The sequence below is a fragment of the Podarcis muralis genome, chromosome 10, assembly GCF_964188315.1.
Source record: "Podarcis muralis chromosome 10, rPodMur119.hap1.1, whole genome shotgun sequence".
NCBI lineage: Eukaryota > Metazoa > Chordata > Lepidosauria > Squamata > Lacertidae > Podarcis > Podarcis muralis.
The window spans coordinates 41514866-41541346 of record NC_135664.1 but is presented as its reverse complement, the minus strand read 5'-3'; the positions used below and the strand labels follow the sequence as shown (position 1 = coordinate 41541346).

Below are 26481 nucleotides of genomic sequence, written 5' to 3'. Positions count from 1 at the left end.
GGGCAGGGAATATAAAGGGCTTTCTTTCTAGGGAATACTGTAGCAGGACATCTTACAGTAGCTTCACTCATGGAGGAGAATACTACTACTGTATATTATTTGACTTGTGTAAATGCAAGCTTCTGACATCACGTGAAGCTCATAAATGTTTAAAGTCAGCCTACGAGAGATAATTCTTTCTTTATGAGAGTTTATATACATTCCACTCCTGAACTGTTACGACTGGATACAACAGGGAAACTACCAGTGTTGCAACAGCATCACAAGGACTTCTGCTGTGAAACCTGTGCAGTACAGAATCCTACTATGCTACTGTAACACTACAGAGAGGTCAGGACAGGAGCCAATGAAACACATTTACATTACAGCGGGGGGGGGGGGGGGCTTGGCCATACTGGAACAGAGTAGGTGGTTTTCCACAATAAATCATAGGGTGGGAAAAATAAATATTCTGCTTCTCCCCTCTAATTAAGGACTTCTCTGGGTTAGATCAGTAGTTTTGATAACAGTTTTTAGTGTTCATATTTTGTCTGTCCTCATTAATTGTAAGTTTGTGTTTCAAATTACTCAGCTGTTTAGACAAAAAAAGTTTTAAAGGTAAAATCTATCTTTGTCCTAGTGTCATTGTTAAAGGTGATTTTTTTCCTGATTTCATGAAAGTATTTTTTGTACTAGAATGGTTGAAAGTGCAGTCATATACAGTGGTACCTCGGGTTAAGTACTTAATTCATTCCGGAGGTCCATTCTTAACCTGAAACTGTTCTTAACCTGAAGCACCACTTTAGCTAATGGGGCCTCCTGCTGCTGCCACGCCACCAGAGCACAATTTCTGTTCTCATCCTGAAGCAAAGTTCTTAACCTGAAGCACTATTTCTGGGTTAGTGGAGTCTGTAACCTGAAGCGTATGTAACCTGAGGTACCACTGTATCTATTTTCAGCATACCAAGTACAGCAAGCAGCTCCAGATTTATCACACTGAGAATCTGTCAGACTTGGAAACTGCAGTGTGAAGTGTACCAATATTATGATTTGATTTTATTTGTAACTGCAGCTCTTGAGTGAAGCTAGACACCCCAAGGGCAACCTTTGTTATTGTGCTTTGTGTGGATGGAAAAGCATAATTTGCATATGGTAATAACAAACACACCAATTTATGCAGCCATCCTAAAGGGAGGCGCTTAAAATATACAGCTCTGAAAACACTGTAGATTATGCCAAGAAAAGAAACCCTTGACTTTCTTAACATTCAGCTGTCCTCTTTGGTCCTGACCAAAAGAAGAAAAAAAATCATTGCCTTCTATGTAATTGTTTCTTGCATATTTTTTTGACGTTAATGAACTGGAATTGAAAGTATGTGCTTAGAGAAAACAAAGCCATTTGTATTAGGAATAACATGTTGCTGTCACACTGTCAGAAAAGAGGAAGAACATTGCCACTATCATAAAGGAATTTGGAAGCTCCACTTTCACATCAATGTTTTCTCAACCGAAACTCATTGCTGGCTATGAATCACAGAAATTGTTCAAAAGTCAAGTTGCTGCCAAGGGAGATTAGAGGAATGGATGCAAAAATAGTATTATTTAGGGAAACCTTTTAGGGCCAAACAGGGCCAATTCATTGGTGAAATAACATTTTTAGACTATTGCTACACAGACATACCCCAAATTCCCAGTGGTGAGAACTGCAGGGGTACAATGTGCATCCAGATGTCTTTCTTAGGAAGAGCAAATAACTGCCCCCAGAGTCTCTATGCCTCTTTCAGTATGTTCACCCCTGCCACCCACCCAAACTGCAGTCTCAGTTCACACAGACACAGCTGGATGACATCATCCCCCACAGGGAGGCGAAATGAGGACATGTCCCCTTCTAGAAGGAATCTGTGGCTATTTCCTTAAGTTAGGCAAAGGCCAGTGATTCTGCCAGCAAAAGCAAATCTTCCAGGTAACACTTGTCCAACTTGTCTGTCCCATTCTAACAGCCATATGTGTGTGGCTGTTAGAGATCCACAGCCGCTAGAGTGGGTTAAACTACTGTAGTTGGACAAGTGTAACACACACACACAACCAGGATTCAGATCACCCTCCAACCCGTAACTATAGTTTTTTAGGCCAGGCTGTGAGGATTACAATGCACAATCTGCACAGGGAATCACTAGATTATTATTTTTTAATGTATCAATGTTGTTGGTTAGCAAAAAATAGAAGTGTGTCATCATAAACTTTATGTTTCATTATTCCTTCTAAGCAGAACTGTGTGATGGGTACTGTAGAGATGGTTCACAGTTACAGCAGTGGTCTGAAATGTAGAGCAGGCCTCTGGACAGCACCGGGAGATTGAAGTTAGTCCCTATTTCCCTCTTTGAGCTCAAAGCATTGGTCTTTGTAAAAAAAATAAAAATACCCAACTCCCTCTAGTAAGAAACAGAACAAAACAGAGGTCACATCCACAGTATACATTTAAAGCACTCTTATACCGCTATAACTAGGGGTCAGCAAACTTTTTCAGTCCACTGTCCCTCAGACCTTGTGGGCGGCCGGACTATATTTTGAAAAGAAAAAAAAAGGACAAATACCTATGCCCCACAAATAACCCAGAGATGCATTTTAAATAAAAAGACACATTCTACTTCTGTAAAAATACGCTGATTCCTGGACCGTCCGCGAGCCGAATTTAGACAGCAATTGGGCCGGATCTGGCCCCCGGGCCTTAGCTTGCCTACCCATGGCTATAACAATCATGACTTCCTCCTCTAGCACAAATCATGGGAACTGTAATTTGTTAAGAGAGTTGAGAGTCATTAGGAAGACCCTTCACAGAGCTACAATTCCCAGCACCCTGCAGTTCCCATAATTTTTTGGGGGAAGATGCCATGGTCAACATTCACACCATACCTTTAAAGCACTATTATACCACTTTAAACAGCCATGGCTTTCCCCAATGCAGTCTGGGAGCTGTATGTTAAGGGTGCTGAGAATTGTTGGAAGACTCCTATTCCCCTCATTGAGCTAGAATTCCAAGCGTTCTCTGTGAAGAGAGTTTGAGTTCTGGAGATGGATAGACACTACAGCACTGAGAGGTGTCTTTCCACATTATGTGTTATTTATAGGTTGTTCAGCACAAATCAGTGCATATTGACTTAGAAGTGTCCTGCTTTCATTTGTGGGGCCTAGTCAGTGCAGTATGTTTAGGATTGAAGCATTAGACTACAGTACTATTTTTTCTTGGCAGCAGATAATGGTTCTAAAGAAAATAGACACAATCGTTTACATTCTTCTCCCCACCCCATTTAATAAAACCTTTGGGGAGTCTCCCATTAATATTTTTAAAGTAAAAAATCAGAATCCCAGTATAGAATGTGGCCTTCCACAATTCCAGTTTCTATGCATTTAATTATACATGTTGACGCTACTTTTCCACTTTTAACAAATGTGCAGTCGTATACAAATTAAATAAATCTCTTGCTTCAACAGTAGCTCCACAGTTTTACTCCAATTGAACAATTCTACTGGAATAGAATGGAATGGACCAACATGTTCTACAGAATGAGTCAAATCTGTGATCACCCTGCCTAAAGAGAACACTGACATGCTAATTGCCTTACTATCTTGTCATTTTAGGTAGGCAATTGTTCACCCAAATCAATGGAAGCTTTGGCCTTGGCGTTATACTGGCATAGTGGGATGATATAGAAGTACATCATGAAAGCTGGGACATAAGCCACGATCAGTACTGATCCAAATGACAAGAAAGGGAACATTGCTATGAAGATTAAAATAGCTTTCTTGGGTGTGACTTCCTCTCTGGCATTTAGAGTAATGGGCTGCTGCCATGCTATGTGCTGAAGCCTGGTCCAAGTGAGTCCTGCTTGCACATGCCTGGGTATCACATCCTCCAGAGGATTTAGTGTCGAAACTTGTTTCCTTTCATATTGTCAGCCTTACCTTTGCTTGCTGGGTTAAACAGCCAGGGCTGCTTTGGGTTGCCTCTCAGGTCACTTTCAGCCTCTCCAGTGACATGGATTGAAGCACAGTCTATTTCATTCTATGCTGGGTGCAGTGGCGTAGCGTGGGGGGTGCAGGGGGGGCCGGCCGCACCGGGTGCAACATCTGGGGTTAGGGCAAATCCACAGGTTAGGGGGCGCAAATCCACGGGTTAGGGGGCACAAATCCACGGGTTAGGGGGCGCAAATTACTTGCCTTGCCCCGGGTGCTGACAACCCACGCTACGCCACTGGCTTGGTGTACACGAGGCAATGTCTTCTGGATAACTTGAAATGAATCCACACCCAGAAACGGCATTGCCTATACCACCAGATTATAGGTGTTATTCAACACTAGTCCTACTCAGAGTAGACCCATTACTAAATTTGTTTATTTCAGTGGGTCTCCCCGAAGTAGAATTTAGCTGAATACCTTCACTTAGTCCAGTGCTGCTCAGTCTGATTGGCAGTTGTTCAACAGGAGATGTCAGGGATTGACTCTGATACCTTTCGCATGCAATGCATGTTCTCTGTCCTTGAGCTACAGTCTCTGTGACTATTAGTAGGTTCACATGTTGGACAGTCCAGATCACTTTGGGCTGCTGCTCTTGGTGTGTTGTTTGATCCTAAGACGGAGGACCTCAGATTTTATGACTATTGAGAGGCAATTCCAGCGTTAGATTAAACATAAGCCTAGTGAGAGTCCTTCAAAGCAATAAAGTTCACCTGAGATAAGATCGAAGCCATGTATAGAAGAAAAGTTAAATGGTTCAAGGAAAAGAAAAGGCGGGGGGGGGGGGGAGTAGTTTTGGATCTATTCTGCTCCTTTATTACATCCATATGCTACCTATTCTCCAAGAAGCAATGTGTGTGTATATTTTAAACTCATAACAATTCTGAAGTTACATTACAATTACTTGCACAAGGCCACCTACTGAGCTGAACAAGTATTTGAACTTGGCTTTCTCACACTGAACCAAGAAAAGATGGTGCTAATAAGACACACAGAAGATACTAACCCATTACCTGCAGAGCAACTGATTAGCAGGAAACACCTCTTTGCTCGTTGGGCAATATAAGGCATTTTATTTCCCACCTCCTTGTTGTCCCCAAAATTATATTCTCTTAGGTTACAGCTCTCTTATCCTCTTTCTTCTTCACCTATGTGGAGCTGCTCACAATTTTAATCCGTTATTACTTCGATTCCTCTCTGGCCAGAATTAACCTGTTTCTGTTCTCCATGTATTTTATCTGAGACAGGTAACAATCTTCTCTGGCCCCAAACTTGATTAGATCAACCACCTCCCAATTCCAGATGGATAGTAAAGGTAAAGGGACCCTTGACCATTAGGTCCAGTCGTGACCAACTCTAGTTGCTGTTTATTTCTATAGGGTCATTTAACATAATGGTCACCAAAGACGAGGGCAATACCTAAAGCAACAGGGAGAGTTTGAGCTCATTTATATACCACCTTCCCTTCCAGGAATATGGCACAATATCTTAGCCTCACAACAATTCTGGGAGGCAGGTTAGGTAGAGATACCATGCTTTCTTATGTACATTGGATTGCATAGCAAAGGTTTGAACCTTTGTTACCTACGGTACATCCAAGTCCAGCACTCCATATACCACATTGACTCCCACAGAAGCATTTTGTAGGTCACCATATTGCCAAAAAGTAGGATAGCAATAAGGGGAGAGGAGTTTAATTCATTGTTATGCACTATTAATTTCCTGCAGAAGTCAGAAATATCAAGTTGAAATAACCTGTTATGAAACCTCAGGACCTATGAAATGTGTTGTTTCCTGTTAGACAGTATGAATCTAGAAGTTCCTTTAGATTCATGAACCTTCCCAGAAAACCTGAATCCAATTTGAAACAAGCCTGGGCCAAATTATTGGTATTTGCTGGTTTCATTCTAGGTTCATTTCAACACGGCACAGCTGCAGGGGGCGAAACTCGCAGAGCATGCAAACCATTACATGTGCCAAAATGAACACAGCTCCAAGTGTGTTATTTTTAAAAGTTTTTGCAAATAAATACTTTCAGAGTGTTTATGGGTTTCCAGTGTGCTAACTGCTTGGCTTTGTACCAGCTCTGAATTAGAAAAGCCAATGGATTTATTTGCTAAAGACTGTAAAGTGAAACTCAAGATTTTGCAAGCAGAGTCTAATTCTGTTTATATAATGCTTGTCTGATCTAGTAATAATAGCAGTATACACCTTACAGCTAATTCCAGATATACATAAGAACAGAAATTACTAACGTGTTTGCATGTGAACATTACAAGCTTGCCATTTTTGATATAATTATCAAATTAAACTCACAAATTGTGATGCTTCTATAATGTTTAATAAAACTAGACAGAGCTGAAGCATATAAAAGTAATTTAGTTATTGATTTATTTAATTTTATCTCATGTTAGTAGATCAAATGTGGCTTACAAAAATTTAAACGACAACTTTAAACAATAAAAGAATAACAATGGATTTGGTAAGATCCCGAAAGAGGAGTCCTGCATTGCCAAAGGATTGGAAGTTGGGCAGATATTTCACAGAATCAGAGAGCTAGTTGTCAGTGTTCTGCTTCACACAAATTTGGCCTCACTAGTGGAAGGGAAAGTAGCAGGCCATGTAGGAAAGTATGGGCCAGATGGCTCTGGGGAGGGACCCCTCCTCCAGTTCAGTGTAAGGGGACAAAAATAAATTTGTAGCAGAGAGTTTAGGATGGGTTTTTTTGTAGTCTAAAAAATAGTGGCAGTTTGTTAAACGCAGGGATAGAGGGCCATGGTTGATTTCTGCTGGCATTCAAAATTGTGGCCGTGTGAGAAGCAAGAACCTCTTGGAGTGTTAACACTGTGAGCCCCTCCATCTTAGGCTCAGGTTGTGTATATATGCAAATAAACCATATATCATAAAGGCACCACCATCTCCATTGTGCCTCATTTGCAAAAGGAAACACAGACCCTGGATAAGCAGGGGTGGAACTCCTGGAATTTTACACCGCTTGGAGATGGGGATAGTGTGCCACAAAAAAATTGCTTAATCATCAAAATTTCTAAGCAGTTTACATAAAGCAAGATAAGATTAAAAGCACCAGCAATCTTACTAATAATTTGTTTCACTGGTTACAAATGCCTGGCCATTTATGCCAAGGGGAAGGCAAAAGGATATGTTATCGCAAAGAGTTGGGAATTCGAAGGCAAAAGGAATAAATCTGTTTTGCTTTGAGATTGGGGTGGGAAAAGAATGAGATCATATTCAAACACATGTTCTGCAGCCTTACAGCTTAGTGAGGGATCCCATTTGTCATAATCAAAAGCAAATCTGCATAATTTGTGGTCCAAAAGCAGATCACCAGCCACAGACAGTAGCCTATTATTATTGCTCTGGGACTGCAAAACATGGTCTATCCAGCATCTTACAGGCCACACAACATGACTTTGGGGTTCAATTTTTTTGCAGACCTGGTTGCAATGCAATAGAATAGTAAGAGGCCTACATAGAATCCCCTCCATCAGAGGCCTACAGACAGAGAACTTGAGTTTGTCCTGCCAAAAGTGGAATGTGACAGAGTCCAGAAGAGAGGATGGAGGAAGGCAGCTGCCTGCACTGACTATTTGGAAAGCGGAAGGTATAGTGTGGATCCCTGAACCCATCTGTCTGTGTTTCTATGGAGCCAGGGTTGATGGAGGTGGAGAGGGCCCCTTCGGTGGGCAGATTCCCAGGACCTCCCTTCCTAAACACCAGGTGGATTGCCTTGCTCTTTGAATCTATAATGCACATTCCAAGTGACCCATTTATAAACGTGTCAATCAGGATAACTTTCTTGGCTCAGCCAAATGTAGACACTTTCACATGGAAATAATGCCACAGCCATAATGTGTTATTTGTGCTGAAACTGGATTACACAAGCAGGGCACTCTGCCTGGCCTGATATTATTATATCAATAGGACATTCCTTTTCCTTCCAAAGCTTAAGATCTGTCAAGAAGCCTAACAACAGAGTTGCCAGCAGGCAGTCTGAGTGAAACTCTGATGGGTTTTATTGGAAAGGGCTGCAAATTGTGATTGGCCTGTTATACTAAAGTATCAGAGGAGCCACTCGGCCAAAAAAACAACCCTCACAATTCAAAACAACCCTCCGTAGCCTCAGAGATTTATTGTTCCATATGCCACTGTTTAAAAACAGCATCACATGGCTAGACATTCGCATAGGACTCCCTCTGAAAACAGTATAAAGGCTTCTGCTGATTTCAGTGAGCTGCCAATTAAAAATGTAAATGGTCTTTCCAATGGTCTCTTTGAAGAGCAGCTGTTTAGATTTCCATTTAAAGCTGACACTTGGCATCACTGCTTTCAGGGAGTCTATTAGCTGCAGCAGAACAACGGCAATAGCCAGGGATGAACTTGTGCTAGTCTTGTGGATCCCTCCTGCATATGTGGTTTATAGTCCCAGGGGTCAGGGGGGAAATCCAGAAGGTACTGAGGAAAAAAGAAAACACACATACTAATCTGCTGAAGCAACTTATTCATTGGCCACAACATCTGGCTTTAATCATCTCTGGAGTGGGGGATGGGAGAAAAGCACCCCTAAGCAGTATGCAGCTAATTCCCAATATTCTGGCATTCCTCATCCAAGTCAGTCAATCACAGTGCAGCCCTGTGCATGTTTAAAGGTAAAGGGACCCCTGACCATTAGGTCCAGTCATGACTGACTCTGGGGTTGCGGCGCTCATCTCACTTTACTGGCCGAGGGAGCCGGCGTACAGCTTCTGGGTCATGTGGCCAGCATGACTAAGCTGCTTCTGGCGAACCAGAGCAGCGCACGGAAACGCCGTTTACCTTTCCGCCGGAGCGGTACCTATTTATCTACTTGCACTTTGACATGCTTTCAAACTGCTAGGTTGGCAGGAGCAGGGATCAAGAAATGGGAGCTCGCCCTGTCGCGGGGATTCGAACCGCCGACCTTCTGATAGGCAAGCCCTAGGCTCTGTGGTTTAACCCACAGCGCCACCCGTGTCCCCTGTGCATGTTTACCTTGATATAAATCAATCCGATTTCTTACCACTACATTCAAAACAGTTCACACACAAAATTAATTCATCTATAATACACTCTTATCCATAAATAAAACGCCCCTACAAAAGACCATTCAAAACATGTTCGTGATAAATATCTAATAATTCTACATAAAAATAAATAATTGATTATTCTTTGCTGACAGAAGGAAAGCAAAGGCACCCTCTGGCCTACAAAGTGATAGCTTTTACACTTCTGCAAAAAGAGGTGGGTACAGTCTTCAGTCCCATTTGGTCAGGGCTGTCTTACCCATAGGTGCTAGGGGTGTGGGCACCCAGGCGCTGGGCTCTCAGGGGCGCCAGGCTGAGAGTCCGGGGCCTGAGAGTTGAGTCCGGGGAAGAGCCTGCCCGTCGGTTGGAGTGCCGCAACAGGCTCTTCTGCTGTGGGCAGCTCTGTGCCACGAGTTTGGGGGCGACCGAGCCAGTGAGACGCTGAGGCGCCACATATGCTTAAGACAGCTCTGCATTTAGTGCTGCAAGAAGAGGGTGAGGCAGCCTCTGGTCTAGATGTTAAATGGCAAAACCTCTGTGCTGGTGGCCATGGTTACTTTCCTGTGTGTACCATTTAATGAGAAGTAAGATTTATCCTGTGACTGAGTCTGTATACATACTAACCCATTTTTAGCACAAAGATGTAGTTTTTCTCAATCTAAAACTGTTCATGCCCCTTTCAACATGCTGCTTTCAATCTAGATTGATTCTAGATATTGCTGTCCACAGAGGTGGTGTGGCTACTTGCTGCAAGTTTGAAACCTCCCTTTGATTAGGCCATCCACACATTTTCCTACATGCACATGCCCCAGGTGAATGAAGTAGGAAATGACGCTTGCAGTCTTGGTGTACCCATCCGCATTGTCACTGGGCAGATGTGGATACACACACACACACCTCATTGCTGGGACTGCCTACTTGTTTTCAAATAGGCACACTGTGCGGTAATGCAGAATTGATCTGCAGTGAGCTTTTATTTTGGGAATAAAACCAGTTTTCTCAAGAAACACTTTTCAGGGGCAAAAGATATGTGCGGATTTATTGATGATAAGCAAACTATTGCTATGATTAAGTATCCAGAAACACCCACACTTTTGTTTGTCACTTGGGTGATACAGAAAGAATGATAGTAAACAAATTACTCCACAACCCGCTCCCATTGTCTTTTGAAGCTTACATTCTACTACGGCAATCTCAGGGTGAAGACAGTGGTCCTGACTGATGGCTCATTCACACAAACGCTGCGAGATCAGCTCCTGATTCAGCATGTCACTGCAAACCCATCATTTTTCCTCTCCCTCTCTGCAATAGCATGCTGAATGAAAATAAAAATTAGTAGTTTGCACGCAAAAAGTGGAAAGGTCTTTGTAACATAAAAATTAGTTCAATTTAAGGCTGTAGCATGCATTTACACTGCCTATCAACTTGTGTATATCAGATATACAGAATGTAAGTTGGGATTTATTTATATTTACAAAAGCATAGAAAAAGTATGTGCAGTTGTGGGGAAGGAATCAGTTTAATTAATATAGTACACTTTCCCGTTGTGAACATTCTGGCATAATTGACCAAGTGAATATATGAACTTCATTCTTGATTAAAGAACATGCAATGGATAGAAGGATCAACAAGGTGTTATTTCCATCTATATTTGCTATATTCAAGATGGGATTGAACAATGACAGAGTTTTCTAGCGGCATAAGCAAAGGATGAAATATTTTCATTTGTAGAAGCACTAAGAACATCAAACCTAAATACCCATTTAAGAATTTATGTTGTCTCTTAACTTAAAAGACGTAAAACAGCCTCTAAATTATGAGATTAACTGGAATGATCCACTGAGCTGCTTGATCCAAAACTGTCTACTGTGGGAATCCTTATCCATTCCCCCCCCCACCCCCGCCATTTGGTTTCATACTATATGCAGGTATAGGATATTAAGTTAAATGAACAGTAGTATATGTCTTTAAAAATTATTATTTGATTTGAAGAAATAAGGCCCTAGAAAGGAATAAAACTTAAGACTGTGTGTGTGTGTGTGTGTGTGTGTGTGTGTGTTTTTTTTTTTTAATGAATCGTCTGAAATTTAAATAGGCTTATACTTTTAAAGGATTGTAATCTCGATTGTAGGCAAAATCCTTAAAAACATTATTAAGAGATGAGATCATCAAACATCTGGAGTTATATGAACTCAATACAGAATTGTCACCAGGATTTCAAATGGGATAAATTTAGCCTGAGAAAACTAGTGGAATACTTAGGGTGAAGGCAGGGTGAAGAGATGGAGCTTGACATTTTGGGGGGGGGGGGAATTAGGCCTGCTTCAGGCAGATTAGCTCTGCATTTGTATATCATGTCTAGAAAAACATGAGCACATAGGACAAACACACGTGTGTTTTGCATTTTCACATGCAGTGGGAGCCACCTCCCAGTTTCTCAAATTAAGTTCAAATGACATTAACGTTTAGCTCAATCGTTGTGTGGTCTAAAAAGAATCTTGAGTGGTAAAAAAGAGCTGCAACTCAGTGATGGCTTGTTTAGCTGCCCACTATTGCGCTGCCCTTCTCTGGTTCCTGTTTTGGAACAAGTCGTATGGCATGGGTCCAAGGACTCAGCAATCAAATCCCAGGGCTTTTTGCACCTTAAGTGCTGTGGGTCGTGTGACTGGGACATGTGGACATTGCAAAAAATGAGCATGCGTGAGCAGCACCAGTTTCACAATAGGCTTATTTTGGAAATGCTCAAATTCCCATGGAGTTCACTGGGGTTTAGACATATATAGGATTAGTTAATGGAGTTGTTTAAAAAAGAGAGAGAATTCAAAAGGAACCTGTAGATCAGACTGTTGCAGAAGTATGTATTCCATCTTTCATGATACTGTCGCAGCAGCTGGAAAAAGATGCTGAAACACATAAACTCCAAATGATGTTGTGATGAATAACTATTCCCTAACATATATTCAGGGGACGCGGGTGGCGCTGTGGGTAAAAGCCTCAGCGCCTAGGGCTTGCCGATCGAAAGGTCGGCGGTTCGAATCCCCGCGGCGGGGTGCGCTCCCGTTGTTCGGTCCCAGCGCCTGCCAACCTAGCAGTTCGAAAGCACCCCCGGGTGCAAGTAGATAAATAGGGACCGCTTACTAGCGGGAAGGTAAACGGCGTTCCGTGTGCGGCTCTGGCTCGCCAGAGCAGCGATGTCACGCTGGCCACATGACCCGGAAGTGTCTGCGGACAGCGCTGGCCCCCGGCCTCTTGAGTGAGATGGGCGCACAACCCTAGAGTCTGTCAAGACTGGCCCGTACGGGCAGGGGTACCTTTACCTTTAACATATATTCACTTCTGTGCATTCTTGAGGGACAAAGATTAAACCAGCTCAGTTGATTAGTGTGTGGTGCAGATAAAACCAAGGTTGCAGGTTTGATCCCTGTATAGTACAGATGCATATTCCTGCATGATCCTCAGGGTCCCTTCCAACTCTTTGATTCTATGAAAGATAAAGAAGCACTTGGAACTGCAGAAGAGAATGTTTGCATAAGGTAAAGGGACCCCTGACCATTAGGTCCAGTCGTGACCGACTCTGGGGTTGCGGTGCTCATCTTGCTTTATTGGCCAAGCGAGCCAGCGTACAGCTTCCGGGTCATGTGGCCAGCATGACTAAGAATGTTTGCATAGACCAGGACTAATAAGATAAACCAGGCATGGCAATGAGAACTTTTGTCCTCAGACATGCTTTACAGAACTGGGTTTATGAGTGAGGGCAAAATACAGAATACAATCATATGTATCTCTAAGTACTACCCTTTCTGCCCTCTGATTGACCTTCTAACGATCACTGTGGCACTATTCACAAGAGCTGACTTTGGAATACATGAAAACGCAGTATAATTGTTACACATTCCTAAGTAGCTAAATTTATTTGACTCTTGGATTCATGCCTTAGAGCACGAAGTAAAACATGTAATAATTGCTCTAAAAAGAACGGTTTGACATGCTTTAGTGTCTGCCTTGTTATTTAATTGTTTTGTATTCATTTGAGATAATTTCTCCCGCACAGCCTTTTTAACAGTTTGATGAAAGAGGAAAAAACCCAAAGGACATGGAAGGGGTATAGAGGGTGAGTCGGATAAAAGCGTACACTATGCAGGCTAATGGAAAAAGAAACAGGGTTCAGTGAAAAATGGGGCAAATGCAACCAAAAATGCACTGGAAATAAACAGAGTTGGGGAGGAAGATATAAAAAAGGACAGTGCTAATTATGAGAGAATGGGTGAATTAGAGTCACAGAAAATGAAGTTAATTAGAACTAAATATTTACTGTGAACCAAAGAAATACAAAAGCATGGGACTGCACCAACTAACACCTTCTCTGATGCCATAGGTACTGACTAGCTGTCGTCCCCCCCCCCCCCAGCTATATAGCACAAATGCCTGCAGGGTGGGGGCTCTGCAACTGAGCTTACCTTCCCATTGAAGTATTTTACTGTCACTGTAAATAAAGCTCAGGGGATGCAAATGTGCTGAGTAGGAAGATTATACTTTGACAACCTTTTTCTAATAACTAAGTTCAAGAAATGTGGAAATAAATTAACACATAAAAGAGAGTAATTGTCAGACAAATCCTGAAAGCTCCATAAATCACTGTTGTTGCACCCCACCCCAATACTGAAGAATCGAAACCAAATCACTCCAGGGTAACTGTTCCACTGCCCCCTAGGTTATATTGTATCCTTACCCCACTAGCAAAATTGGCAAGGAGCCAAGTAAGCTGTAGCCATAAGCGACAGCAAAGGAATTCTTAGCATTCTTCACTTAAAATGTACATGCCAATATAAATTCTTTGTTTTGAGGAACAGCTTAAAATTACCAAATGACTATTTTGGTTAGCAAACTATATGCATTGGGTAATGAATAACAGAAGGTGTCTGTTAGGAGCAACAGTAGTAACATATTGTTTGCACATTTAAACCTAAAGTGGCAGTACCAACTTGACATATCCCCCCCCCCCCAAATGATACGTGTTTTCAAGCAAAAGCCCCTAATACATGTACCTATTATGTACCTATTCCAGTTATCACAAAGATCAACAATTGTTCAAGAAAACTAGTCTTTAAGTATAGAATAATGCAGTGTTCCAGGCTTTATGTATATTTATAATTTTAATCAGTGTTTCGTTTGAATCCCTGCATTTTGTTTTTATTTATTTAACAAAATGTATATTTTGTAGTGAGGTTGCTATGTGGTTTATAAGAAATATTAAAATTATCAGTAAAACATTTTAAAACAATTAAATTTAACAGCGAAAGAGATTAAAAGAAATCAATGGGTCTGAATAGGTTCGCCTAAACAAAAATGTTTTAAGCAAGCGAAAAGAGTACAGCAAAGGCCTGATGTCACTTGCAGGGGTGCCAACTTGAATAAAATATTGTGGGGGCCCAGGTAAGCCCCGCCCCGCATAACTGAACACATGACACAGTGCGCACACACCATTTGAATGGGAATGCCCATCAACTTTGTATGGGCCTGGCCCCATCAAATATTTTAATGTGGGAGCTGAAGCCCCCACAGCCCCTAGGAATTGGCTCCTATGGTCACTAGGTAGGGAGTTCCAAAATGTATTTGCTGTCATATTAAAAGATCAATTTCTTACAACAGCAGAACAAGCATGTAGTACTACTCATAATTGTGCCAGTTCCACAGATCAAAGTGATTGAGTTGGCCAATATGCTGTAAGGCACATATATTTTTAAGAGAATTGTTTAAGACCTGTGAAAAATTATAACTTAACAATATATGCTACCTGAAATCCTAAATGTTTCATGATTCACACCTCCCTGAGGATAAGAAAACACGTATCACTCTCTTTCAGGATGCAACCCTAAAATAAAAAGACTGTTTTATGTACCGTCTTTTTTGCTCCATAAGACACACATTTTTCCTCATAAAAAGTAAGAGGAAATGTCTGTGCGTCTTATGCAGCGAATGTGTGGTCCCTGGAGCCAAATTGCCCAGGGGCAAAAAGCAGATTGTGCTTTTTTTTTTTTTTTAGGAAGAGGGAAGAGGGTGTTGAAATAAAGCCGCTGAGCAGCTGATCAGCAAGTGATCAGGAGGGGAGATAAGGGACTCTAGTGATAAAGGAGGCTGCCTGGGATGGGGGGAGGTAAAGACAGCAAACTTGCAAGGAGAGGAGACAGGAAGATTAAACTAATGCGGAGAGAAATTAGAACAAAAGGAGGAGGAAAATCTGCTCCAGTTAAGGAAAAGACACTAAGGCAAACAAGAGGGAAGGGGGTGTTGAAACAAAGCCACTGAGTAGCTGATCGGCAAGGGATCGGGATGGTGATAAGGGACACTATAGATAAAGGAGGATGCCTGGGAAGGGGGAGGAAAAGCACATGGGCAGTGGTGAGTTAGGGCGGCACCTTCCCATTTCATATCGGGTGACGAAACAGGATGGCACTGTCCTTGCCGGTCCCTCAAAAATGCCATCTAAGAAGAGGAAAGGAATTCCTGCAGCAGGGCACTTTCCCTCCCTTCCCCTTCTTGAATGTACACTCTGTAAAATGGAAGACGCTGCAGTATGAGGAGACCAGTCTGATAGCACACAGTCAACCCAAGTGGAGGTTATCTTCTTGTCATTGCCCCAGTCCCATCCTTGAAACTACAGTCTGTAAAGAGGAAAGAAGGAGACACCCTAAGCAGAACAGGAGGAGAGAACTGCCTTCTACTGAGCTCATTCACAGGGCCGTCTTAAGCATATGGGGTGCAAAGCACTGGGGTGCAAAGATCCACCCGGCACCCCTAGGTTGCCCCTAGGTTGCCCAGAGGTTGCCCCTAGGTTGCCCAGAGTTGTCGACCTTTTTTAGGGGAGGATCCCAAAGTTGTTGGCTTTTTTAAAGGAAACAGTTGTTTACCTTTAAAACGGTTGTAGGACACAGGGACTCACAGCACCAATCAAAGGGGCTGCCAGCACCCTCCCCCACAGGGGCGTACGAAGGGGGGTGCGGGTTCTATACTGGGGGCGGAGGACAAAATGTCGGGCAGCACGCACAGTCGCCGCACCGTCCGCCTGCTGCCTCTTCCCGCATGGCAGTTAACTGTTTCGTGCAGCACCCATAGCGCCGTGTAACGTGGGCACTGTGCGACGCATCCTGTTGCGTGCGCCAAGCTGCGGGTTCCTTTGCTGGCTTTTCCGCTGTCGGCGCATGCTCCCAGCACCATCCAATGTGGAGTGCCAGTGCAGAACAATGGGGAATGCAAGCGGCATCGGAGGCAACATCTCCGGACAGGATCCGTGTGCTCCTATTCATCGGGTTTTGTTGCTGCCTTCAGTGCTGTCGGCGCAAGGCGGATCGCACCACAACGTTACACGGCGCTCTGGGCGCGGCGCCAAAACAGTTAGCTGCCATGCAGCTGGGGCAAGAGCCAACAGCCGAGGGGAGTCAAGCCTGTTGGAGTTCCACGGGCTCTTCTGCTGCTGCAGCTCAGCGCAAGTTCAGGGGTGAGCGTTGGAGTCTGGGGAAGAGCCGCCTGCATTTAGGGGGATCACAGGGGGAAGAGAGGGAGGGAAGTCCCATTGTGGTCCACTCATGCAATTATTTAATTGAATATCACCCTATGTCTGCATGTTGAGCTGCTGTTAAAAGCACAGCTACAATGGCCGCTTGAAAACACTGCTTGAGCAGAAGGTGGGATCTTTTAAAATCATAGGCCACCCTCAATCAGTAGCATTTGATGTGGGGAGGCACTTAGCATATCTCCCAACGAGGACATCACTGTGGCTTACAAGAAGGTAGAGGAGAAAGGAGGTAAGGTTGATTGGTGTGAACACACTGGCATGAGCACCAGTTTGGCTGCACCGGTGTGCTTGCACTGTGCCAACCTTACTCATCCCTGCCAGCACCAGCAATGTCAGTAGTGGGAGGTCATGTAAGTGCCAGGACCTTACCCTGCTGACAGTGCTAGCTGCAACCCAACATGAAAACCCTATGCATAATTCTACTAAATCTAGTTGGTTTAATAGCAGTATTAGGCTAGCAAGATCTTGTGATATCTTCCTGAAATCTCACAAGATCTCGTGAGCTCTGTAAGATCTCGCAAGAGCTCAGTGAGATCTCACAAGATCTCACCAGAATCTGCCATTGTTGCTGCCAGGCACCACTGCACAATCCAGGTAAGGGAGTCTTGGGCAGTGGTGAAATTCTCAGCATGCTGTATGCTGTAAGAAAATTAGCTGAAAATGATGTACCGGTGGTATTTGACTCCTAGTAAGCTTGCAAAAATGTATAAGACAAGTGCAAATATCTCCTGGAAATGTAAGAAAAAGGAAGGCACCTTCTATCATATGTGGTGGACCTATAATGTTCTAAAAGCATTCTGGGAAATGATATACCGTATTTTTCACTCCATAAGACACAATTTTTTCCTCCTAAAAAGTAAGGGGAAATGTCTGTGCGTCTTATGGAGCGAATGTGTGGTCCCTGGAGCCACATCTTACTCCACTAGTGAATCTTGTTCATTTCTCAGGGATACATAGTTTGTGTTATCATCATCATAAACCTTTTTGATCATGATTAGCAGTTATTCCAATTATTTTAAGTACAGTTTGAAACATCTTTGACTATACAGGTTTGTTGTGGAAATAAATCTGAAAGCACGAACACTTTGATTTTGTTCATTCATTCGTATGTTTCCAAAGATATCTAAGAAGGAAATATTTAGACGCAACAATATCATATTGTTGGACAATGACACTACTCTGAGTATGACTAAAGTTGTGCATCACCTAGTTTATTATTTTTTTTTAACAGGACCCTTTGCAGTTTGTAAAAGCAACAACAAAAGCATTGATGAAAAGGGCTTGGTAAATTTCAGAGGAATGAATTCACTGAATATAACACCATTCATAGACACTTAAACGAGAGGTGAGCAGTACATATGACAATAATGCCCCCCCCCTTTTAACCATGGCCCAAGGTGACTGTCTTATCCCACCCCCCACCATGTGGTTCAAAAGTATCCTATCCTTGTTGCCAGTGAAAAATTTTATGAAGAGGCCGTACAGACGACATATAACAACAAAATCTAAAATAGCTTATGGAGGGAACAAACCATGCAGCAGTTTGCTGCGTGCAATGTGGAACTGAAAACTAAATTGACTCTGAGGTTGTTAGTATGGAAAGCCAAGAGGGACCTTGTGGTGAGTTCATTCCAGGGTAATTTGGGATCAGCCTCTTACTCCTGTCCCCAAACAGTACGAGTCTAGAAGTCTCAAGCTGTGTAATATTACCTTCCAGTCTGACTGCAATTCAAACTGATATGATAATAGACACCTATCACCTGACTATTATACTAATCATCTTTACTGAAGCTGAAAATCTGTCCAACTGCAATCAAATGTCAAGTAAGGCATTTAGGGTCAGGGTGTTTTTCTATTCCCCCCCTTATTACTTCTGTAAGAGTAATTTTGTATTATTTTTGCACTAGAAAGCAAGGCATCCATTGTATAGCAGAACACTTAGTATCAGAATGAGTTTCAAGTTCAGAGAGTAAAATAATCAAGACATTGGCAGAAACAAACTAAAAACACATGACTCTACTTCAAGTAGCCAAAAGAATCTGAATAACTGAACCCTGTGCAAAGACATCTTGTTAAACAATAACAAGAATGCTGCATACCTATACAAATACCAATATATAAAAAGTGATCTTTGATCAGACTTGTAGTTAAAAAATAAACCTTATTGTTCCCATTTTTCAAATTCTTCTCAAAAATATGCTTACAATTTAAATCAACTTAAATGGGAAAGCAAATAAGGTATCATAGCCAAACAGTTGCTTCTAAAATTAGGGCAGGATGCACTTCTAAGCACCACCAATTTCAATGGCAGAGCAGCCAGGCAATCCTATTGTTCCTCCATCAACACAATACAGGTGGAATATGGTGCAAAAAAACATAACAAAGCAACCCTGCCAGCCAGATCCCCAGCATGGCAACATCGCCAATCACAGAACGGCATGCCAATGACATCTGCACACCAGCCTGGCACAGAAGGAGTCAATCTACACATGATGAAAGGAAAAAGCCCTCATAATATCAACCTACCTGACCCCATCCCAACCACATGCACACAGACACATTCTACCAAGCAGGAGCCACTGAGATACCAGTAACAAAAAAGCAACCATTAAGCATGCCCTGCCATAAGAACACACTGTCATGCCTGTTCTGTGACACGGAATTGTGGTGAAATAGCAGTACGTCTTGCCATCACATCCTCAGTTAGTCATCCAGCAGAACCTTTCTGTGTGGTTCAGGCCCACTTCAGCTAAGAGCCTTCAGAAGCATACCATGACATGGTTTGCAATAATGAATTGAGTGTTACAGAATCATAAATATGGAGGACAATTTTCTACTGTTATGTGGGACCAGTCCTCATTCAGGATTCTTATCCTAATGAATCCTAATTGCAGTGCGGCACCATTCGCAAACGGGTGCAGTAAGGGGCCTACTGAGAAAATTGTTCCAAATGATTCAAGCAAGCAAGTTTAATCATACACTTTGGGGAAGCAATATATATAACCATCACAGTGAGCATTCCCAAGTAATTATTCTTAACAAAATAAATAAAAGTCTGCAGTACTCATGGGAAAGCACATCACGGGTCAGCATTACATTGTCCTAGATTTATTAATTTTTTCTATTGTATGGTTATGTAAGAAACCTCAAACCACCTAATTTGAAGACTTTAAAATGGCATTCAAAAAATGCTGTAAAATAATTATTAACCAGAGGACCAACAAGATCTAGCTTATTTAGCATATGCTAGCATAAAGCAAAAAGAATGTTGCTTGCTAAAGTTTTGTTTCTGAATGATGCTACTCTGGGTATATAGAATACTTTCATTAAGGTAAATAAAGATCCATATTATTAATAAATGTTGGAAATATGCCAGTATTCACCCAAGCCCTCTTATCATATAGGTTTCCACGAATTTGGACTGATAAAATATAAGGGTTAGATCCTTAGATCTTACTGAAGACAACAGAAAAACTTCAAGCAACTTCAGTCACAAAGTGCATTTCTCTATAAGCAGTAAATAAATAGTGGAGAAAATATAGCTTTATTTATGGAGATGATGCACTTTCTTACCCTAGTTTTATTCTCTTAAATGAAAGCTTTATTAATACACGCAGTAAAAGATAGTTCTAATTTCGGCAATGGAGAAGGGACCAGTGATTATGGCTAATCTGTCGAATTGTACACTGATTCAAGGTCAGTTTAAAATACTTCTCATTCTTTCCTGAATTAGTCAGCCTGAAGAATGAAGCATGTTTCTGAGAAGGCAAATACACAAGCAGAGCATGTTATTAGTTATTTGCATGGAAACTTGTGTGGGAAAGTGGAAAATTGACCCTTGGAAAGCAAGGGAGTCAAAGGTGTGCTAGAGGAAGATAAGGAGATTGCAGAGAAGATGAATTAATTCTTTGCATCTGTCTTTACAATGGAAAATGTATGGCAGATTGCTATGTCTGAACTAACTTTTGTAATAAGGGAGTCTGGGGAACTGCGGCAAATAGTGGTGATGAAAGATGAAGTTCTAGGTCTAACAGACAAAACAAAAACCGACAAATCTCCCACTCCAGATGGCATCCATGCAACAGAAATTGCTGATCTCACAAAAATATATAACTTGTCCCTAAGAGCAGCCTCCACACCTGAGGCCTGGAAAGTGGCCAATGTAAAACCAATTTTAAGACAGGGATCCAGGAAATTACAGTGTGGTTAAATTAATGTCTGTTCTGGGAAAACTGGTGGAAAATATGGCTAAAGATAAAATAACCAAGCATAGAGAAGAACAAGCCTTGGCTTCTGTAAGGGTAAGTCCTGTCTCACTAACCTCTTCGAGTTCTTTGAGGGTCTCAGCAAACATATAGAGGTGACCCCATTGATATTGGCTAGGAGTGCCTATTTCCAGCTATGACTGGTTTGCTAGTTACAACCCTTTTTAGCCACAGGACTCTATACTCTGGTAACTCGACAATTAGATTATTGCAATGCACTCTACCTGGGGCTACCCCTGAAGACAACTCAGAAATTTCAACTGGTCCACAATGCAGTGGATAGAACTCATATAGCCCTCTTCTAAAACAGCTGTATTGGTTGCCAGCTTGTTTCTGGGCCCAATTCAAGGTGCTCATTTAAAGCCCTGAACAATGTAGGCTCCAAATATCCGAAAGACTGCCTCATTCCCTACAGACCCACCCAGGTGTTAACATCAGCAGAGGGCGCCCTCTTGGCCGTTCCACCTCCCTCAGAGGTGGTCTGGGAGAGGGAATTCTCTGTGGCAGCACCTAAGTTGTGGAATTAACCCTCCACAAAGGTGCATCTGTCTTCTTCACAATACAGCTTTTGCCAAATGCTGGAGATGCACCTCTTTAACCTGGCCTTTGACACCTGAAATGGGTGCATATCTGTACTTTTGGGGCTACCCTACACCTGTGATTGTAATTGCTTTCAATTTTCAATTGTTGTAAGCTGCCCTGGGGTCTGTTGGTGAAAGACAAGTACAGTAATAAAACAACAACAACAATGCACTAAAGCTACTTTGCACCTTATTTAGCACCTTGAAACAAGTGCTAGAGCTCCAAACTGAAACACAGAAAGGTGACCTGTGTATGCACACTAACTTTCATTTCTGGATCTTGATGTTCAAGCTAGATATCACATTTGGGTGTGTTTTGCATATTCCACAAGCCACTTGAAAACAGGCTTAGAGGTCAGTGTGAGATTCAAACTAAAAATGCATGATAGTGCTGTGAACATTCATCCTGATTTTCATTCTGCTGTCTTCAAGTCAGACATCACATTGTTGGTATGTTTCACATTTTTTTTGCTGCCTCCTGTGAAAATGGTTGTGGGTTGATGTGGTATTTGAACTTAGAATATATTCTGAAGTTGTGCCCTAAACTTCATTCTAATGTTCAATGGAGTTATCATATTCCAAACATCTTGGCCAGCCCAGGAATAAGGCATGGGCGGTGTGTGTGTGTGTGTGTGTAAAGAAAGATTGACATCAAGATCTGCTGCTCTGGGTGGACAATTCCCCCAAACTGAGCTGTGAAACTGGCTATGGGAAAAATGAAACTGGCTATGAGAAAAATAATCCTGGCTATGAGAAAAATGGTCTAGAGGGAATTTGCATGGCAGGAGAAGTGCCCCTCTATCTTATCAGTTCTTCCCTCCATATCCCTCCTTCATATTATCACATGAATTTAAGATTACATGTAATTTTGCCCTCTCAGTGATGAACCACAAAAGCCAAATGCATTTCTTTCCCCACGCTCTGAATAAGCCTAGATGCAGGGACTAGAGGAAAATCTCTTGACTGAAGAATGAAAATTTGTTAAATATATCATTTGTTCATTTAACAATTTAGTAAATCTTGCCATGCCTGTGCTCGTTGTATAAATCACTGAAAGAAGAATGGTATTTTATGTCCATTTTTTCAAGCACTCCAAATTTTAGCAACATTAACAATTGTTGTATTATTTTAGACACATGCCCCTGCCCATTGTGTCTATTAAGAGCCGACTTCATTAGCATGGGCCACTTTTTATATTTTGTCACTATTAAAATACCTCCCAAAACCTAATCACTACGATAAAAAACAACCACAATCCTATGCCTCTATCTCCTATGAGAGCTATGCCCTTTCATAATAGTATCATCCATTTTTTTAATAATAATTTAGCATTAGTTCTATCTTGTTTGATTATATTAAATTAACTAGAAAAACAGCTAATATTATTATTTCTGCATATCTTATTTTCATTGCACACTTTCATAATAAGAGAAAGTATTTTTTCTTCTATCATTTTCTCTAAACATCCAGGCATGTAAATATGTGTCTATGTCTAGACAGGAACTTTCTGCCGCAGAACCACATATCTAATCTCCTCTTTGCTAGCTACTGTTTTTGACAGTCTCAGCCATGAATGGTTGACTGTCACATCCTTAAGAAGCCTAGTTCTATCTATCACATAAACTGAGCAAATTGATGCTCCTAATAACCTCAATTTCAGCCTAATGTCAAGGTGAATGGTAGTCACTCATAGATGCATATTAGTTTGTATCCAGCTTCATATTTGAGAGCTTTTATTTTAGCACCATACAGTATGCATCACAAGGTGTGAGAAGTGACTACTAGTGACACTATCATTTGGGTTTCAATGTTGTATTTTTCAAAAGAAAGTTACTGAAAGGTCATATATTTTTCTGACAGAGCACCAGAAGAAGCAAAAAAATGAGATGTTATATTATTTCTGAAAAAATGAGATGTTATAATTATTTCACTTGATAAAGATAGGGATGATAAGGGACAACACACACAAAATTTCCAACATGTAGAAGAAAATGCTGTAAATTGCTTCCCATAGTAGCTGTCTCTGTGTGTATTTATGCAACAGCTCACTGTGAATTGATGTTTCTCATACTGCTGCAAACTTTGCTGGTAGGCTTTTATAGATGTGCAGATCTTCTTCTGATCCATGTAGGAAATTGCTGGACACCAGTGGCTACTATAGGGGATTTTGCAAGCCCTTAGCTTCATGTTACAGGGAACCAGGCAGAGGGCCTTCTTGGTAGTGGTGCCTGCCCTGTGGAACGCCCTCCCATCAGATGTCAAGAAAATAAACAGATATCCTAATTTTAAAAGATATCTGTTTAGGGAAGTTTTTAATATTTAATGCTGTATTGTTTTTAACACTCAGTTGGGAGCTGCCCAGAGTGGCTGGGAAAACTCAGCCAGATGGGCGGGGTATTAATAATAATAATATAATTATTATTATAATTATTATAGCTTCTCTCTCTCTCTCTCTCTCTCTCTCTCTCTCACACACACACACACACACACACACTGCTTTTCTACATTAAAGTAGCTTACAGATTTCTACAAATTATATATTAAGGAGGAGAAATATGAGCCAGGTGACTGGGAAGAGGTGGACTATGGCCTAGCAAAACTATTACATAGTAGTAAGTGTTTAGTGGTAGGATGACTGTCCAAAACAACAAATGAAGGCAGCAGACACATGTATTCATTTCACTTTATGCACTTGCAGCAGGGATGTGGGTTTTGTGGGATAACCAGCCTCATATAACCAACATTCTTAAGTCTAATTAACACATGAAGGGGTCAAGACCATATAGTAGTAAGCTGTCCTAATAGGCCAGCTTGGTCACTCTCCCTCACTTTAGAAGGAAGGTAATCAAACCTATTAAACCTCAGTCTACCAGAGAAGCTCTGACAGTGAAGAAGTTTTAAATTGGTTGCTGCAGCTAAGACCACATGGCTCTTATAAGCCATTTTTATGTTTCTATATCAATTATTTAGGAACTTTCACCACTATAACTAAGCCAAGTTTTACTGCCTGTGTTTTGTGACTGCTGTATGGAAAAACACATGAATCTGACCTTTGGAGAGTTTGTAAGCACAGTAACCATTTTTAACTTCACAAACATGAGATTTTTTTTTAATGCTGGGAGAAGTGGGTAACTTTGAAACTCACAATGGCATATTTTAGGGTACTTGCCCCAACCCTGAATCTTGGCACCCAGGAATTCTTTTTATATGTCTATTTTTTCCCTTGCCACCAACAGGTTTCTCAGCAGGCGAAAGAAATGTATTCTACCAGTTGTTACAGGGTAGATACCTTGGTACATGTTGTGCATCTTCAAATTCTGTGATTTCAGATATCTGAGAGATGAGCACAGTGCTTTTTCTAGAAAATTAGGTCCAGGTACTCACCATGAAGTTGTTAGAGCATGTGCCACACTTTCTAAGAACAACAAAAAGAGGTGCGCTGGTACTGCATACCTCTGAGTACCCCCTGGGGGGGAAGCACTGGAGATAAGAGGAGAGATGCTGGGACTGAGGGGGTGAAATGGCCAAAGATGAAAGTTGTAACAGTTAATTGGATGATTTTGAAATACTGTACTCTTGTAGCAGGATTGGGCGGGGGGGGGGGGAGATAGAAAGAGGTATAGTGAAAGGAGAAAGGACAACAGATGAGAGGAGTTTGTCAGGTGGACCATCTGGAACATGGATGGGGGGGGGTGTGGTTCTCTGGTGCGTAGTTGGTATTACCAGTATCTATGGCAAGTGGTGTGCTATCAGAGACAGAGTTTGGAAAGGGAGAGAGGAGGGCAACCCAGGTGGAAATGTGGGGGGACGGGGGATGGGACAAGAATGCCTTCAGGGAAGAGGGCGGCAGTGCCACCCACTTGATTTGGGGACAAGGAAGGTCAGTCACCCAGGCTGGGGTGGGGGGAAGCTGAAGCGGGAAGAGACTGCTGAGGGGGGGGGTGCTGGGAAGCAGCGAGGCGGGAGAGACTGCCTGATCCTTCTTCTCCTGAGCTGTCTCCGTCTGTCAGGCTGAGGCACCTTCGCGTGGCGCGATGGAGCAGCGGTAAAAAGTCAATGGTTTTGAGGAATGCTGCGAGATGGGAAGGCTGGCTGGGGGGGGGGGGGCGCCGCCGCCGCCAGGTTGTTGCTCCTTTCCCCTCCCTGAGGGAGACGAGGGTGGCTGTGGTTCTTGCCAGCTCGAGAGGGAGGCTGAAGGGCGGCGAGGTGGGGGGCACGAAGGGGCGGGCCGCCGCCTCTCCCTCAGGGGGGTGGGGAGGGGAGCAGCCCGGCCCTTCCTTCTTCTGCCGCTGCAGTACTATGACCCGCCGCCGCCGCCGCCGCCACTCCCCTCGCAGGGCTGTCATCGGGGACAAGGAGACAAGCCGGGAGCGGCGGGAGAGCAGGGCCGGCGCCTCTTCCCAATGCACCTGGCCGCAGCTCCCGGGCTTGGCGGAGGAGGCGAGCGGCGTTGAGAGGGACTCGGCAGCGCGGCTCCTGGGCGACGGCAAGGCGCGCGAGAGATGCCCGCGGCAGGACGCGCAGCTCGGCTCGGCTCCAAAGGTCCTCCGGCTGGAGCAGCAGCAGCAGCAGCAGCCCCGCGGGAGCTCGCGGCGATGGAGCCTCGCCGCTGCCCTTAGGGGCCGGGAGATGCAAGGCGCAGCGCCGGGCAGCCTTCGAGCCTGGACTCCATGCGCGTCCGCCATGGGGAGCCCGCTCTGGCACCTGGTGCTGCTAGGCGCCTCTGCCCTGGCTGCAGGTTGGTCTCTCTCTCTCGTGCGGTGCGCGCGCGCCATCGCTCGCGTGCATGTGAACCCTTTTCGCTCGCATCCTTTTTCTCTTCTCCAGTTATTATGATTAGCAGGCCTGCAGGTGGTAGAATAGGATTTGTTCTGAAGAGCTGATCCCGAAGACAAAAGTTAACGCGCAAGTTAAAGCCTGGAGTTGCTTCTCTCTCCTTCCTTCCTTCCCTCCCTCCCTCCCTCCCTCTCTCTCTCTCTCTCTCTCTCTCTCTCTCTCACACACACACAC

The 26481-nt window shown here is 42.9% G+C and overlaps 1 protein-coding gene and 1 long non-coding RNA gene across 3 annotated transcripts in view; one reads left to right on the top strand and one right to left on the bottom strand.

Annotated features, from left to right (window-relative positions):
- Positions 1 to 4846: 4846 nt before the first annotated feature.
- Positions 4847 to 25035, bottom strand: LOC144328976 (uncharacterized). Its single transcript, XR_013394370.1, has 3 exons — positions 24856 to 25035; positions 10230 to 10367; positions 4847 to 8465 (listed from the first exon to the last, which is right to left on the bottom strand). It is a non-coding gene; the product is annotated as an uncharacterized LOC144328976 (long non-coding RNA).
- A 752-nt stretch (positions 25036 to 25787) lies between these two features.
- Positions 25788 to 26481, top strand: part of NTN4 (netrin 4) — a 40510-nt gene continuing 39816 nt past the window's right edge. The window contains exon 1 of one of the 2 annotated variants that reach the window (XM_028746482.2): positions 25788 to 26209. In XM_028746482.2, the coding sequence (XP_028602315.2) occupies positions 26101 to 26209 (109 nt within the window). In that variant the 5' untranslated portion in view covers positions 25788 to 26100. The remainder of the gene's footprint in view (positions 26210 to 26481) is intronic. The other variant, XM_028746483.2, reaches the window with a different exon arrangement.